Here is a 14,578-nt window from a genome sequence, read left to right as displayed (position 1 = left end):
GTGTTAGCTTCAAAAGCAGACAGACCTTGTGGAAAGTGAGACCCTCAACATTCCCAGAGGATGAGGCTGAGCAGAGCCTGGAGGCCGGGCTGGAAGTCAGAATCTGGATGAGGATCTGCCGATAGGCTTAATCCTCTTCTTCAGAGGCAAACTTGGAGAAAGTTGGTGCCGAAATTTGGACCAGAGTGGGTGATGTTTCACATGCATAAGGTGGAAACACTTGCTTTATTTTCCCTTATTTGGTGGGGAAAAAACTGGATTATTTTTATTTGGAGACCAATGATTGCACCATGTGATCTTAACTCCTTAAAAGATCCAGATGAGTGGATGCATTTCAGAATAAAGGGCATACCACCTGGTTGGAAGTCTATAGCTAAGACACAGCTGCAGCTGTACAGGTGACAAGGACAGCCCTGCCATGGTCAGTGGGTCATTTTCAAGCTTGTGGAGACTGGACTTGCACCATGATATTAAATCATGGAATCTTAATACCACTGAGTATAAGAGATTTTAAGGAATCATCCAATTTAAACACCCTTACTTAACAAATCAGTATACTGAAGAAGATAACTGTATATTTTCTGATTTCCCAACAGCTCCTTTCTTTAGTAAGTGAAGTTCAGAAGAGTTCAAGATATTGAGAAATGTTTTATATATGCCTTCTGGTCAGGCACATTTTTATATTTTCAGACTCAATTAAATACTATAGTGGATATGTCTATTCCACATGCACAGAAAATGCCCTTGACTATAATTCACAGTGTTTTGACTTTTAGTAATGGGGTTGTAGGAAATGGAATACTGCACTTCATAAGTCTAAGAATTTTTTCCTTTTAGAAATCTGGGAAAGAATCTGGAGACCTGGATTTTGCAGGGGCTTGATAATTGGGGGGAACAAGACGAGGTCTGTGAGAGGCAAGAGCTGCCCTGGCTCCTGATGGCTCCCTGAGTCGATTCAGTCCATATTGTTACAACGAGCTGCCTTCTTCTTTTATGAAGGCGTGGATAACTCTATCTTTCTTATAATTAAAGACTGAACCCAAATCGATATGTAATATCATGTCGTTTATTGTAAGATAAATGTATATCCCAGAGATGGTGAAATGTGAAAAAAAAAGTGCATCTAAGAATTGCTTAAATAGGTTAAGGCCTAAATAATTATTTAATAAGTTTCTCTTATATTTTACTTATGGTGAAATAAATAAGCTAATACCGATAGCAATAAAAATAATAAATTGGAAGGCATCCAGTAATCATAATAGCCAAAAATTTATCTAGTACCTGTGACAGGCAGTGCTTCATGGAGCTTCTCTCATTTAGTCCTCAGAACTACCCTGTGAAGAAGGTTCCATCATCACCATTTGAAAGATGAGGACACTGAGGTCCAGGGAGACCTTTTCTTCTTTCTTTTTGAAAAAATAAACGTATCCAAGGCCACTAAGCTAGTGAGTGGTAGGGCTAAGATTTAAACTCTGACAACTTGACTGAGGAGCCAGTGCTCTCCATGACTCTCTGTCTTCTGAGTATTCATATCCACAATTGCTCAATGCCCCATGACCGCTTACTCTGTAAAAAAAAGACAAGGGTGCTACCCTTGCACCCTCTGGGTCACAGAAAACAGGGTTAACTGCTCATCAGTCTTTGGGTTCATGGAGCTCTGTGTTGCTTCGACTTTGCCAAAGATCAGTCCTTGGAGAGTAGATGAATGCTCGCGCTAATCAAAGATTTCTCTATTTTGCTTTCATCTGCAATTGCGGCGCTCTCAGTGTTGTTTACTTATTTCTACCCCATGGTGGTGAAACAATAAAGTCAAAGGAATCTTTCTCCTTTTTAAAGTAAGTTGTGGAAAAACAATAACATACAGCCAGTGGAAGCGCTCCCCTCTCACCAGCATGCCGACCACTGGCACGACCATTCGTAGGAACTGCTGAGCCTTTTATTTTTTCAAAAAGTACCCCACCCCCCGCCTGCCTTTTAATCTGTATCAGGGCAAACATTTAAAATGAAGAATGAACACCACAGTGTGAGCAAAGGTATTCTTCCTGGTAAAATGCTCATTGCTAATATGAACCTTGTTTTTGTAGCAGAATCTCTTGACCACAAGCCATGTGAATGATCCAGAAACAAAATGACAGGTTTGTAGTTGAAAGTAACAGAGCCCACTGAACCAGTGACCAATGCAAAACAGGCTGAAGCCCCCAAGAAGCAGAGGGCAAGAGCTTTGCTGGGAGCCCGGAGGAGACCATTTGAACCTTCATGTTTGAATAAAACAGCAGAGCTATACAAGCAGTAGCTTTGACTTGACATGATTTTGTCTCAATTGTTTCACCAGCAACATTTCCCTCAAAGGACAGCAAAGCAAGCTTATCTGAGGACACCCCCACTCGTTCCTGAGTCTCCCCCCACCCCAGGTTTTCTCCTTCATGCTCCTGTGCTAGCTCCACTAGGAACCGTCAGGCAGTGAAATAATTGCACCCTCTGAGACTTCATGTGTCAAAATGAGAAAAATCAATTCCTATCACCCAACGATCTATCACTCCAGGACACCACTAAAAACTGCTGGCTACTCCATGGTAGTGGAGTCTTTAAAGGTAATTTTTACAAGAAAAAGGACACAAACTGGGAGTCAAATGGAGCCTATTCTTTAAGAATCGAATGGAGCCTATTCTTTAAGAATCAAATGGAGCCTATTCTTTACTAAAATAAACCAAGAGAGGAATTTCCCTCTGTACTATCTTCTTTAGAGGTATTTACTGAAGAAACAAAACCAGAACATACTCAAGTGCCTGCTTGATGTAGAAAAACTTGCATGTGCTGAATCCATTAGAAAAGTGTTCAATAACAGTTTTCCTTGTGAAAATATTAGCCTTGTAATGGTTCCAAGTTCAGCATCTCCACAGGTTATCTGTTACATAAGTGGCTGTGGCGGATGTAGGATAGCTGGACAGAATTCACAGTTCTAATGGGTTTCTACATTTTCCACTTGGGCAGGAATAAACTCCTAAGGGCACTGCTCAACTGCTCTGCTCAAAGCTGTACTTTAGGTCATTAAAAATGCTTATCAGCTTGAAATAATAGCCTCAAGATTGATACTAGCATGAAGCAAGTATTTGACACTGCTCTTCACCTAGGTCGCTAGTTTCCATATTTTCCTCTAGGTCAGCTGAGTAAGCCACACTGTTACTCAGTCAGTCCCAGAAAGGGCATTTTCTTTTGTTCTGTCTCAACAGCTTCTAAATTATGAGAAACCTGCTGTGAGAGCTGAATAGAGAAACTGGCATATATAAGCAACATTTCCCAAGACAAAGAACACCGGATACCCAGTTATTTACTCAAAGTCTCAGAACAGGGATGCGATCCTTTCTTCCTTTTCTTTGGCAAACTCTACCATAAGTGCAAGAAGCCTTTCCACTAATATCAAAATTCCTTGTTAGACTTTATATAAGCAAATGAAATGGGGAACATGAAACAATTATTCTGACAATTTGAGAATAAATAAAATTTTAGTTTATACTGAAAACCATTTATAAAGATTAGCAGTGATTAAATTATTTCAGTCATTTGAAAATTGTATTCTGCCCTTTGCCAATACAAGCAAAAAAGGGCAAATGCTTATTAATTATTATGATTGTCTGTAGGATACTACGGGTGCATAATACGCACAGAAAATGGAGTAATCATTTCAAAGACAGTGGCTTTTACAAATTTTAAATATTCTTCCTGCTCCTTTCTTCATTTAATAAATTTAGTACAGGCACTCACATCTTTGAGCTGTGTGGGGTACTCCATATAGCACAATGTGTTAGATAAAATTGTAAAAATAGTCTTCTTCAGCTATATCAATGTCACTGTAAGCAAGTTACACAAATTTTGTACATAGATGGAGACAAAAGATAAAATGGCCCTGAAGTCAGAGAATTGAGTGAGATCCAGTCTTTGCTCTTACTAGCCATTAGACCATGTGCAAGTCAATTAACTCTCTTCAGTCTTCTCACCTATAGAATGGGTATAAAAATGACATGATCTAACAGGGTTCTTTTAAGGAATAAGTCAGATAACATACACAAATTCCAGTGGCATGATGCCTGGTACATATAAGAAACAGTGTGTATACATGTGTGTGCATATATATTATATATATTATAAATCGAAGTTACCACGGCACAAAATAAACCATCACCTAACACAACTCCTAACTAAAGAAAGACGGTAGTAATATTCTCCAAGTCAATTTTTTAAACTTGAGATGGTCATACTCGAAAAAGCATAATCTCTTGTTGACAATACCACAATTTAGTGCCACTGGGGATAGTTTATGAAGCCAAACAGAATACGGTTATATGCACGAGAAGCAATTTTCTTTGCCACAAACAAACATAATTAAATCTACTTTAAAACAGTGCTGACTTTATTTTTTAAAGACTGAGGTTGGCATTTTGGGATTACATTTTTTAAAAAAGATAATTTATATTCATCCCCCTCTAAGGGTGGTAATGATGATTTTTCACTCCATACACTGGATCGTGATCCATGTACATCGACTACTCACACTGGGATTTCCTAAAGCGGGAATTGGTTGTAACTAGCTACCGTGCTTACTCATTTTTATGGAGGGAGATTTCCTTGATTAATACTAAAGACTTTCTTCTTAATTTTGGGTTTGAGAACATTTATTATTTTCCTTTTCGACAGAGTTAAATGTGTTTATTGTAGAAAATTTGGAAAATACTGAAAAATACCACCCCCCCCCAAAAAAGAAAAAGAAAAGCCACCTGTAATTCCACTCTCTGTGATAATTACTACAAACGTGTTGTGACATAGTTTTTTCTAGTCTTCTTACTTATTTCTCTTTGTCTTTCTCCAAAATTCAAATTTGGTACCAAATTACAAGAACAGTCTTGTATCATGCATTTTAACTTAATATTATATAATGAACATTTTTCCATAAAATTTCATCATATGGATATAGCTTCATTTTTTATCCAATATCCTGTTATGGAATATTTAAGTTGTTTAAAACACCTTTTTATTAAAAATACTACAATGAACATGATTGCTTATAAACCTGATAATTAAAAATTCTTCATACCTGGCCAAAGCAACCTGCGTAATGAATGAGGCTGGGAAAATCCTTAGAACAACTCAATTCTGCAATGGCTTCTGTTTCACTCACCATCCAGCGTACACACTCCAACTGACCATTCTGGATTTTTGAAAAAAGAGAAAAAGAAATTCAACGTAATTTAGGTTTCAAAAATAGCTCATAGACAGTAATTTTAGCAAGGAAAAAAATCACATGAATTTGGCTTTTTTATCTGGCTTAATTTATTTACAATATAGGTATATCACCAATTATGTTACTGATATGTGGTTTTGGCTCTACGTCAACTGCAGAATTTACTTAACTACATTTTCATTATTTTAATCAGTTATTTAAAAATGACTGTATTGAGGTATAATTTGCATACTATAAAATATACCCTTTTTAAGTTTGATGAATTTTAAAAAATTCCTGGCTGCATCTTTGTCCATGCCAGTGGCTTCATTGGTGGGCACCACACCCAAGAGGGTGCCTTAAGCATGGCTTATGCCACCTTGGCCCAGCGCCCAGCACCTATGCCTCCCACAAATCACATTGTCCAATAAAACTTGACAAACATATAGCCACTTATAACTAGCACTCCAATCAAGATATAGAATATTTCCATCACCCTAGCAAACAAATTTCTACTAGAACTTTGCTCTCATCCCCCTCACCTGCCACAGACATCCACTGATATGATTTCTATTACCATAAAATAGAGCATGTACTCTTTTGCATCTGGCTTCCTTCATTCAGCATAATGCCTCTGAGATTCATCCAAGCTATTGCTTATATGAATAGTTTACTCCTTTTTATTGCTGAGAAGTATTCCATTGTATGAATATATCACAATTTGTTTATCCATTAACTCTTAGAATGGGCTTTTTCCCTTGGGAAGTTAAAATGTTAGAATTCCCAAATAAAGAGAAAATAATCCTATTATACTGGCTCTAATGCTACTTTCACTGAAGCCCTCCCTGACTCCGTGCCCACGGTAGCTTTTATCTCCTGTGCCGAGATCCCACACTGTGCAAAACCAGGAAAGCCATTGTGACATCTATAACCTAGTGATGAAGACTCAGACTTTGGAATCTATTTAAATCCTTAATCCACTACTCACTTACAAGACCTTGAACAAGTTAAGTCACCTCTGATACTCAATTTTCTCCTCTGTGAAACAGCAGGGTTAGAAGTAACTATCTCATAAAGTTACTGAGGAGATCAAATGAGATGAAGCATGCCAGCTTACTAAGCACACAATACTTCTTACTTTATACTCTCAGAGTACTCTCTTAGATCTTCATAATCACTCTATAAGACAAATGAGACATTCAACTGCCTTCCTGGTTTGCAGAGCTTGGACCTTAGCACAGGAGAAAAGAGCTACTGTGGGCATGTTGTCAGAGAGTCTATTCTAAAAGCAAGACAGAAGGGGTAATCTGCTCATTCATTTACTCCTATGGAAATTTCAAGTAGTCAAGTACCAACTATACACATGCAGTCTATTCTCGTCATTTGGAATATCTAGGATAATCAGGTATGTGTTGAATAGCTTCTTGGTGTTCATTCAGATCTATCTCCTCCCTTCTTTGCCCTCCTTGCTGCCAGTGGAGGCTGATCTGTATGAACTGGCTCCCTTGCCGCCTGGCTTCTAGCTGGGTTTGGCTGATGGAGAATGATGGCAGGAGATCAGGAAAGGAGAATGAGTTGGAGGTCCTCTCCGCCTCTGGCTCACCTCTCACTGTCCCCTACCCCCACGGGGTTGCCATTGGCCAGCTGAGTTCCTCTATTAGTCAAAGGTCAAAAGTCAGACAGTCCTTCAGTTCAGCCCTCTCTACCACATATCCATCTCTGGGGTGGTACTGTGCTCTGGTTGTTATCCCTAGATACTGCACTTTCCTTTGTGGGCTCCCTACACCCCATCTACCCTTCTTTTGTGTATTACTCATTCATTATAGATTTTCCTTAAGTTATACAATTTGAACATGCCAAGTGTTTCTTACCAAGATTAAAAAAAACAAAACACTGATACAATGTACTTTATTCCCTCTGAATAAAGAAAGGAATGGGAACCATACTGAGCATCTATTAGTCAAGACAGTTTATATAAACTGGTATTTAGGCAGAGCATAGAAATATAAAGTAACATTTGATTTTAATAATTTGAGTCTTCTCTCTTGTTTTCTTGGTCTTACTAAAGGTTTACTAATTTTTAAAAATCTTTTCATAGAACTAAGTTTGATTTTGTTGATTTTCTCTATTGTTTTGCTATGCTCTATTTATTTTCATTTGAATTTTTAAATTTACTTCCTTCTGCTTTGAATTTGGTTTGCTTATCTTTTTCTAGTTTCTGAAGGTAGGTTAGGCTATTGATTTGAGATCTTTCTTCTTCTTCTTTTTTGTTAACATAGGCAATTAAAGCTATAAATTTCCCAGTAAGCACTGCTTTAGCTATATCCTTAAATGTTGCTATATTGCACTTTCCTTCATCACCAATTGTTTCAATTTCTCTTGTAATTTCTTCTTTGATACGATTATTATTTTAGACTGATTCAATTACATATACTTGTGAATATCCCAAATTTCCTTCTGTTATTGATTCCTAAATGCATTCTCATTATGGTTGAAGAACATACTTCATAAGATTTCAACCATATTAAATTTATTGAGACCTGTTTTATGGCCTAACATATGGTCTATTTTCGGAGTATGTTCCATGTGCACTAGAGAAGAATTTTGCTGTTGTTTGGTTCAATATTTCGTTAGATGTCTAATAGGTCTAGTTATTCAAGGAGGTAACATTTAAATAAGTAAAATGCAGCTAGAAGAGCAGAAAGAAATATATCACTACTGTGAGACTGAAAGCAATATCACTTGCCATAAACAGAATATGGAAAAAACAAAAGATGTTACTAAATTCTAGTGGGATATTTTTGCCTGCTCGAGTCTCTGAGCCTGGGGGCACTCAGTGTATGTTAAAAAAGGGATGTCAGTAGGTTGTGTCTGAAGTCATTTTCTCACCAGACCAACATTTTCTCTTTGAGCTTAATCAGAAGGACTAAATGAGAAATAAAAAATGAATTAAGGTTATTTCATTCCAAGTCTGTTTAACTCCTAAAACAATTTCCTGTTCTGGCCTCGCTTTAGAAAAAGCAGTGCTTTCACCTTACAGAAATCTTTCTTTCCAATTATTTTGCTTAACTGTTCCCAAAGGATACTCAATAATGCCCTGAACTCCTACAGTATCTAGTGTTGGGTCCCCCAGAAAACACTCAATAAATTCTGCACGCAACTGGCAAGAATTTATTATGTTCCATTTAAGGAGTTTAAGAGTGGGAGAGAAGAGATGTTCTTAAGCCTGAGTATGACTTCAAAGGTCTTTTTTCTCAGGTAATCTTTTTATTTGATACCCTATCTATGACTTTGCTTCCTGTCATCCAAGCCATATTATCTGAACAGCTTCTGCCCATTTGTACCAAGTTTGTTTGTCTTAAATGACAGCAGGGCTCTCAGAACTGTGCTTAATGAGGTGAAGCACCACCAGCCACTTACTGGTGTTCAAAACGAGGTCCTAAAACAGAAGAACACTGACTTCTTAGGACCCTCTCAAATGCATTAATGTCCATCAAAATACACTGAATGGACTGAAGTAGGACATGTATCAGGAAAGATTTGTAAAGGGGGTGGTGCTTATTACACAATATTTGTATTTACTGCTTTTGTAAATTCTAGGTTAAATGAAGGAATAGAAGAACACTTCCATTTCTCAAGTCACTGTCCAGCAGTTAATCATGAAAAGCTTGAAACTTTTTTTGTGTCTTATGGGTTTGTATGTGTTCTTTATTAAACAAACAAAAAATGTTCCAAATTTGTATGCTGATTATAGGATGGCAGTACCGTGTTGACTGGGGGAGTTAAAGAATGAGCAACATTTAATATGGATACTATAGAAGGAGTTTATACCAAGGATATTTCTTATGTATCTTCCTACTCTGAAGATTCTTAAGCTATCAAAACAATATTAGGGCATATAAATTAAGAAAAAACTTTTCATCCGACTACGTAGTTAGAATATATTAAACAATCAATGTAGTCAGGAAAACTACATTGTAAGGTATAAATATTTTATAAATACTAAAACGTTTAGTGTTTTAATGTCAAAGTTCATTGGCATTCCAAGGATTTTTTATTCATTACTGACACGTGCCCATTGATGACCAGACCCAACCCCTATTCTCCCATAGGACTCTGACATAGGACTAGATCCTGAACTTGCCTTTTGCACTTGAATTCCTACTGACGACCTATCTGCCTTACCCACCAAGCTATCAGTTCCTTAAGAAAAGGTACTAAGTCTCATTAAAATTTGTACCATCACCTAACACAGTATCCAGGAGACGCCATACATATTGTTGAACTGAACTATACTGAACCACAACTTCACATTTGATTCCTCTTCCTTCATGATGGCTGCCTGCAGGTCAGCTCTTCATTTGATGCAATATCGTTCCCACACAAGGGAAAATGATACCCACCGGGGTCATAGATTTCTTATTTTACCAAAAAGTTATTTTTTATGCTATCTTTGAAATAATACCTTATCATTGAGTACAATTAAATAAAATAGAAAACAACTTTTAATATATAAAACTTTACTGAATGGTAAATAAAAAGTCCATATTTGCATAAAAGATACATTAGGGGTAAGGCAGCAAATGCTTGTTTTTCAAATGCTATATGTTCCTCAGTGAATTCACAAGTAGATTTCTTTAACTAGAAAATTCCTCTAATAAATATTAATATAATTCCATTTATAAAAATTATGATTATTTGGCTTTTAGAAGACATTATTATATAAAGCAAAGTACATATGCAGAAGCGCAAAATGTGTTATATTTTCCTGAACTTCATTTCTAGCTTCTTAATACATATATAACTCAATTTCACATTTATTTGCCAAACATCTTAGAAGTCATTTTAGTTTAATAGCTAACCTTCTAGTGATGATTATATATTTTACAGAAGCACTCGCTACAGTGTAATAAAAGACCACGTTTTCCTATCTTACAGTTTCTAGGTTTTAACCCTATCCCAGTCACCATTAATTTGCGTAGTTTTTGGTAGACAGCCTACTATGCTCTGCAAAAGCTAAACTCAAACTCAGCACTGATATTCTAAACAACTCTTAATCCTGAAGACATTTAAACTTCGGATGTGATCCACAAGAAGCCCACTTCATTATCTGAAATACTTCCTTAAAATACACCTTGTCCTCAACTGTTTTGTTCATTAGATTCACATTAGGAAAAAATGAAACAGTCTCAGATAAGTTCAGGTGTGGCTAAGAGTCTAAATTGCAGTCTCCACGAATAACAAAGTTCTTAGAACCTCAATAGATCATTTATTTTTCTTTTTATTAGTAATTTAAAGCTTACTCTCTTTGCACAATAAATTGGAATGCAATTTCAAAATCTCAAAGCCGTTAGTGACTAAAATGATTATTCTCTTAAATGTAACATGTTCATTTGCTGTTTGCTTGGTATATCACTCTTCTCTTTCTCCATTCCAACACTTTAACTCACTAGGAATCTTAAAAAATAAAAATTTAACTTTTAGCTGTGGAGGGCCCAGCCCCCAACCAGTCACCTTGATGGCCAGGCCCGCCGGCGTGAGCTTCTCGGCATTTCGCTCATTGAGGCAATCTTCTCCCATTAAAGAAGTGAGGTGCTGCAGACATTCTGCGTGGCCCTGTGACGCAGCGATGTGTAAGAGATTGTTTCCGCTTTCATCATGAATTTTGTCTAGATTGTCGGCAGCTAGATGTGGCTGTACAAATAGTAAGATTAGAAAACTTAAGTCAATAAATCGGAAGGGGATGCTGTGGAGGGTTTGCTCTGGGAACTGGGAAGAAGAGATGAGCTTCCAGAAGTTCCGGTGGCAGCTGTGGGGATCTAGTAGGTCAGAATTCCTGGCTATTAATTCTAATGAGTTCCCATTACATTTTTTGTTATACTAGGTTTTAGAACATGAATGCTCAAGAGACTTATCCTCACGTGAGACATGGTGACAGAGATTGGCCGGCAAGTTTGGAGAGGCGCCAAGCTGGCTTCTAAACAGCTGTGATGGCATTCATGGTAACCGGCAGGTTCCCTGTCTCTTCCACTCAAGTGCTAAGTCCTGAAGGCCAGGCTGTGTTATGTTCCCTGTTGTAGGTTTGCTGAATGAATGAACTACTTATCTCAACCAACTGCTTTCCCTCGAACTACAGAGAACTGGCTTTGACTGCAAGCTACATGGTGCTGCCACAGATAGAGCTCCCATGGGTACTTCTAGACACTTGTATCCGCAGACAAACTCCTGGGGGCATTCAGGAGGCTACCTGCCTTTGGTTTTACCACCTCTAGCGAAGTTCGTCCCCAGAGTATGAACTGGTTGATAAAGACTGTTTGGTAAATTGAGAGGTGTTAGTATTTGGGAAGCATGAAAACATGGGAAGGACAAAAAAAGGGAATGAACCGAACAGAAATAGAGAAAAAGAGCCAAGAGAAACGGAAAAGACATTTTCAGGAGAAAAAAAAAAATGATTACTCTATTTAGTAAAATTATTCAATCATATCATCCTATTACAACAATAAGATTTGTGATAATAGACTAAGCACATTGCACTTATCTATGCATGGTTTTATCCTAAGTAGAATTACACCGCCAAGATGGGATGATTTTCCTGAGTGAGACTTTAATTAACATCGTAGTATTAGTCCAGGCTTGCTACTGTTTGATCCAAGCCTGGAAGCCAGAAAAGAACAGTGTAGGCAGATGGAGTATGATTTCAGTTCAACTCTCTCAGCCTAAGAACAGATTTTTGTTACATCATGTTACTCTGTGTCTAGTGTCTTTGGAAAAGCTTCTTCATGCTCCCTAGACACGCAGAGCTGGAACTAGTGAAAACTCCATGTGGGTCAGAGGGCAATCAAGCTCTAGGGTAAGCTTCTATCTGCAAATGCGTTCAAACATCCTGGTCCAACTCTTCTGAATAACGATCAGGATAGAACAGAAGACCCTCTGTTCATGTATCTGGCAGATTCACCATCATCAGGGAACTGACATCTCCACAAATAACTGAATGAGAGCACTGAAAACCATTGGAAGAGAGAGAGAAAAAAAGACAGTAAGATTCAAGTTAAAGAAAGTGCTGGGCTTTTCTGTTTTGATTTTCTTTTAGAATGTGTGTATTTATTCCAGTTGAATTCATGCAAAGTTAAAGTGAAAATACACTCACTCTATAGCCATTTGTTTTCCCCCACATTAACCTCCTGACTTTCTATTCTAAAACTCAAAAGTCAAATCGCTTAACTAAACCCATAAGTAAAGATTAAACAAGAATGGGAACAAATGCATCATCATTCTGTTACTAACAAATGGAGCTAATAAAAACTGCAGTCTCTAAATTACTCATATGTACGCTGAATTAGATCATACTTACCAGGAGAGATATCTGTCCTTCTTTAACGATGTTCAAGATGCTTTTCATTTTTTTCAGATACTCGCTCCTTTCTTCGGGGCCCTGGGAGCTGGCCCAGTTCATGCCACCGATCTGCTCTTCTAGCTTGGGTTCTGGTGCTGACGACTGCAGATGGAAGGCCCTGAGCTGGCAGTCTGGCACTGGCTTCTCAACTTTTCGACCGTGAGGATCACTAAAGGTGTTGTTTAGGAAGTCCTTACTCTGGTTTTCAGGCTCATATGCGGAGCCACATTTAACCAGAGGAGGTGAGCTCTCGCAGTCTTCAGGGGAGGATTTTTGCTGGTCGTGGAGGACAGATGACGCTTTTCTCAAATGAGGGCTTTTCACAGGAGAAAGAACACAAAACGGTGTCATGTTGGCCAGTGAGTTCTCAGCACTTCCTGTAGGGCAGGCTTTGCCAGAAAGGCCATTGATGGTTGTGCATAAACCCAAAATCCTTTTTTCCGAAGTCACCTTGGTAAAAGTGGCAAGCTGTTGACTGGATTTAATGTAAGGCACATCAAGGATCTCATCCATGTCGAGGTCATAGTGCTCCAGCTCGCCCAGTAATGCGTTGGACCCCGCGGTCCTACTTTGGGGGCCGCTCTCTCTCCCCCCGGGGCCAAGCTCCTCCGGCTGGGGGCCCGGATCGGAATCACCTCCTTTCTGGTACTCCACCTTCTGGTTTTTCTGGTCATCACTTTCATTGTTGTCCAGAGTCTCTGGCTGATGTTTCAGTGGGGAAACTCGCTTCACTGGGCGGAACTTACTATACACATCGGCGATCCCTGTGGGCTTTTGCACATTTGTAATAAGAGTGGAGACACTGCAATTCCAGCTAGAGCTAGAAACTGTTTTAAAATAAAAGAGGAGACGATTAAAATGAAACACTGAAAATATCTTGGCCACACAGGCAGACATGGTCCACCCAAGTTATGTTCAAAGTAAGCCCCTGTGTGAAGGAACGACTTAGAATGAGTATCATGAAACAAAGTTCATACTTACCATTGGAGAACAGTGAAAGATAAAAGAAAGTTATGATATATTGGCTCAAAATTAATTAAAAAATAGTAGAAATGGTAAAAGGAGAGGGTTAAAGAAAAAAACCTAGACGGATATTCAGTTTTATTCCCTGGATGGTTATATCTGCCTAGCAATATTTTGAGACTTGTCACCACCCTGAAAAACAGAATTGGAGGATAGGATCCTTTGTGTTAAATGAACTTCCAAACTAATTTAGGGAGAAAAGGGATGTATGCACACACGTTCATACATGCACACAACCATATACACATATATATGTACAACTATAAAGCTTAAGAAGTCCCATATAAAAAAGGGATAAATTGTTTAATATTGGGCAAACAAACTATGACCTATTGAGCGATTCACTGAGTGATTTGTTAGGGGGATTAGGGAAAGTACGGAAACAAATAAAGTGATTAGCAGTTGACTGGATCATGGCTGGTAAGCCATGGTTGAGTTCACCCCATCCTAGACCGAGTACCCCAGGCAGTCATAGTTCAGGGACATTTCATGGTGCTTTCTGGCATATGACACAGCAACATAACGCACCGATGCCTCAAAACGGAATATGCTCTCTAAGATTCTATGCCGCCCTCCATTGTTTGAAAAGCTGGAAACAAACACGAGAAGGAAGCTGCAAAGGGAGGGTAAGGTAGGCAGACTAGATTTTTTTTTTTTCCTCTCGTTTTTGTGCAAAGGTTAGATAAACATCATATGGTTTGCATTTGAGTAAGTGTCTGGTTGAGATGGAGTGTAAAGTGAAACAGCAACACATCTGGAGGTGAAAGATAAGAACGGCCACCTCTCCCGGTCGGCCTCATGTGAAAGGCCGCCCTGTCCTCCTCTCAGTGCAGGACGGTGGGGTAACAGCAGTCTCCTCAGCCACGATGACACTGCTTCCTCTCTGGGACTCTCCCCTGATGAGATGACAGATGACCTGGCACCCCTGGAAGTTTATAGGCTAGTGA

General features: G+C 38.5%; 1 protein-coding gene across 2 annotated transcripts in view; it reads right to left on the bottom strand.

Annotated features, from left to right (window-relative positions):
• SNCAIP (synuclein alpha interacting protein) overlaps positions 1-14,578 on the bottom strand; it is a 140,353-nt gene that overhangs the window by 18,845 nt on the left and 106,930 nt on the right. For both annotated transcript variants that reach the window (XM_039848548.1, XM_039848549.1), the window contains exons 4-6: positions 12,567-13,435; positions 10,730-10,909; positions 5,090-5,203 (exon numbers count right to left, since the gene is read on the bottom strand). In XM_039848548.1, coding sequence (XP_039704482.1) covers positions 5,090-5,203; positions 10,730-10,909; positions 12,567-13,435 — 1,163 coding nt within the window. The remainder of the gene's footprint in view (positions 1-5,089; positions 5,204-10,729; positions 10,910-12,566; positions 13,436-14,578) is intronic.

This window comes from Pteropus medius, unplaced genomic scaffold, assembly GCF_902729225.1.
Source record: "Pteropus medius unplaced genomic scaffold, Ma_sr-lr_union100, whole genome shotgun sequence".
Lineage (NCBI taxonomy): Eukaryota > Metazoa > Chordata > Mammalia > Chiroptera > Pteropodidae > Pteropus > Pteropus medius.
This window is presented reverse-complemented; position numbering and strand designations above follow the sequence as displayed.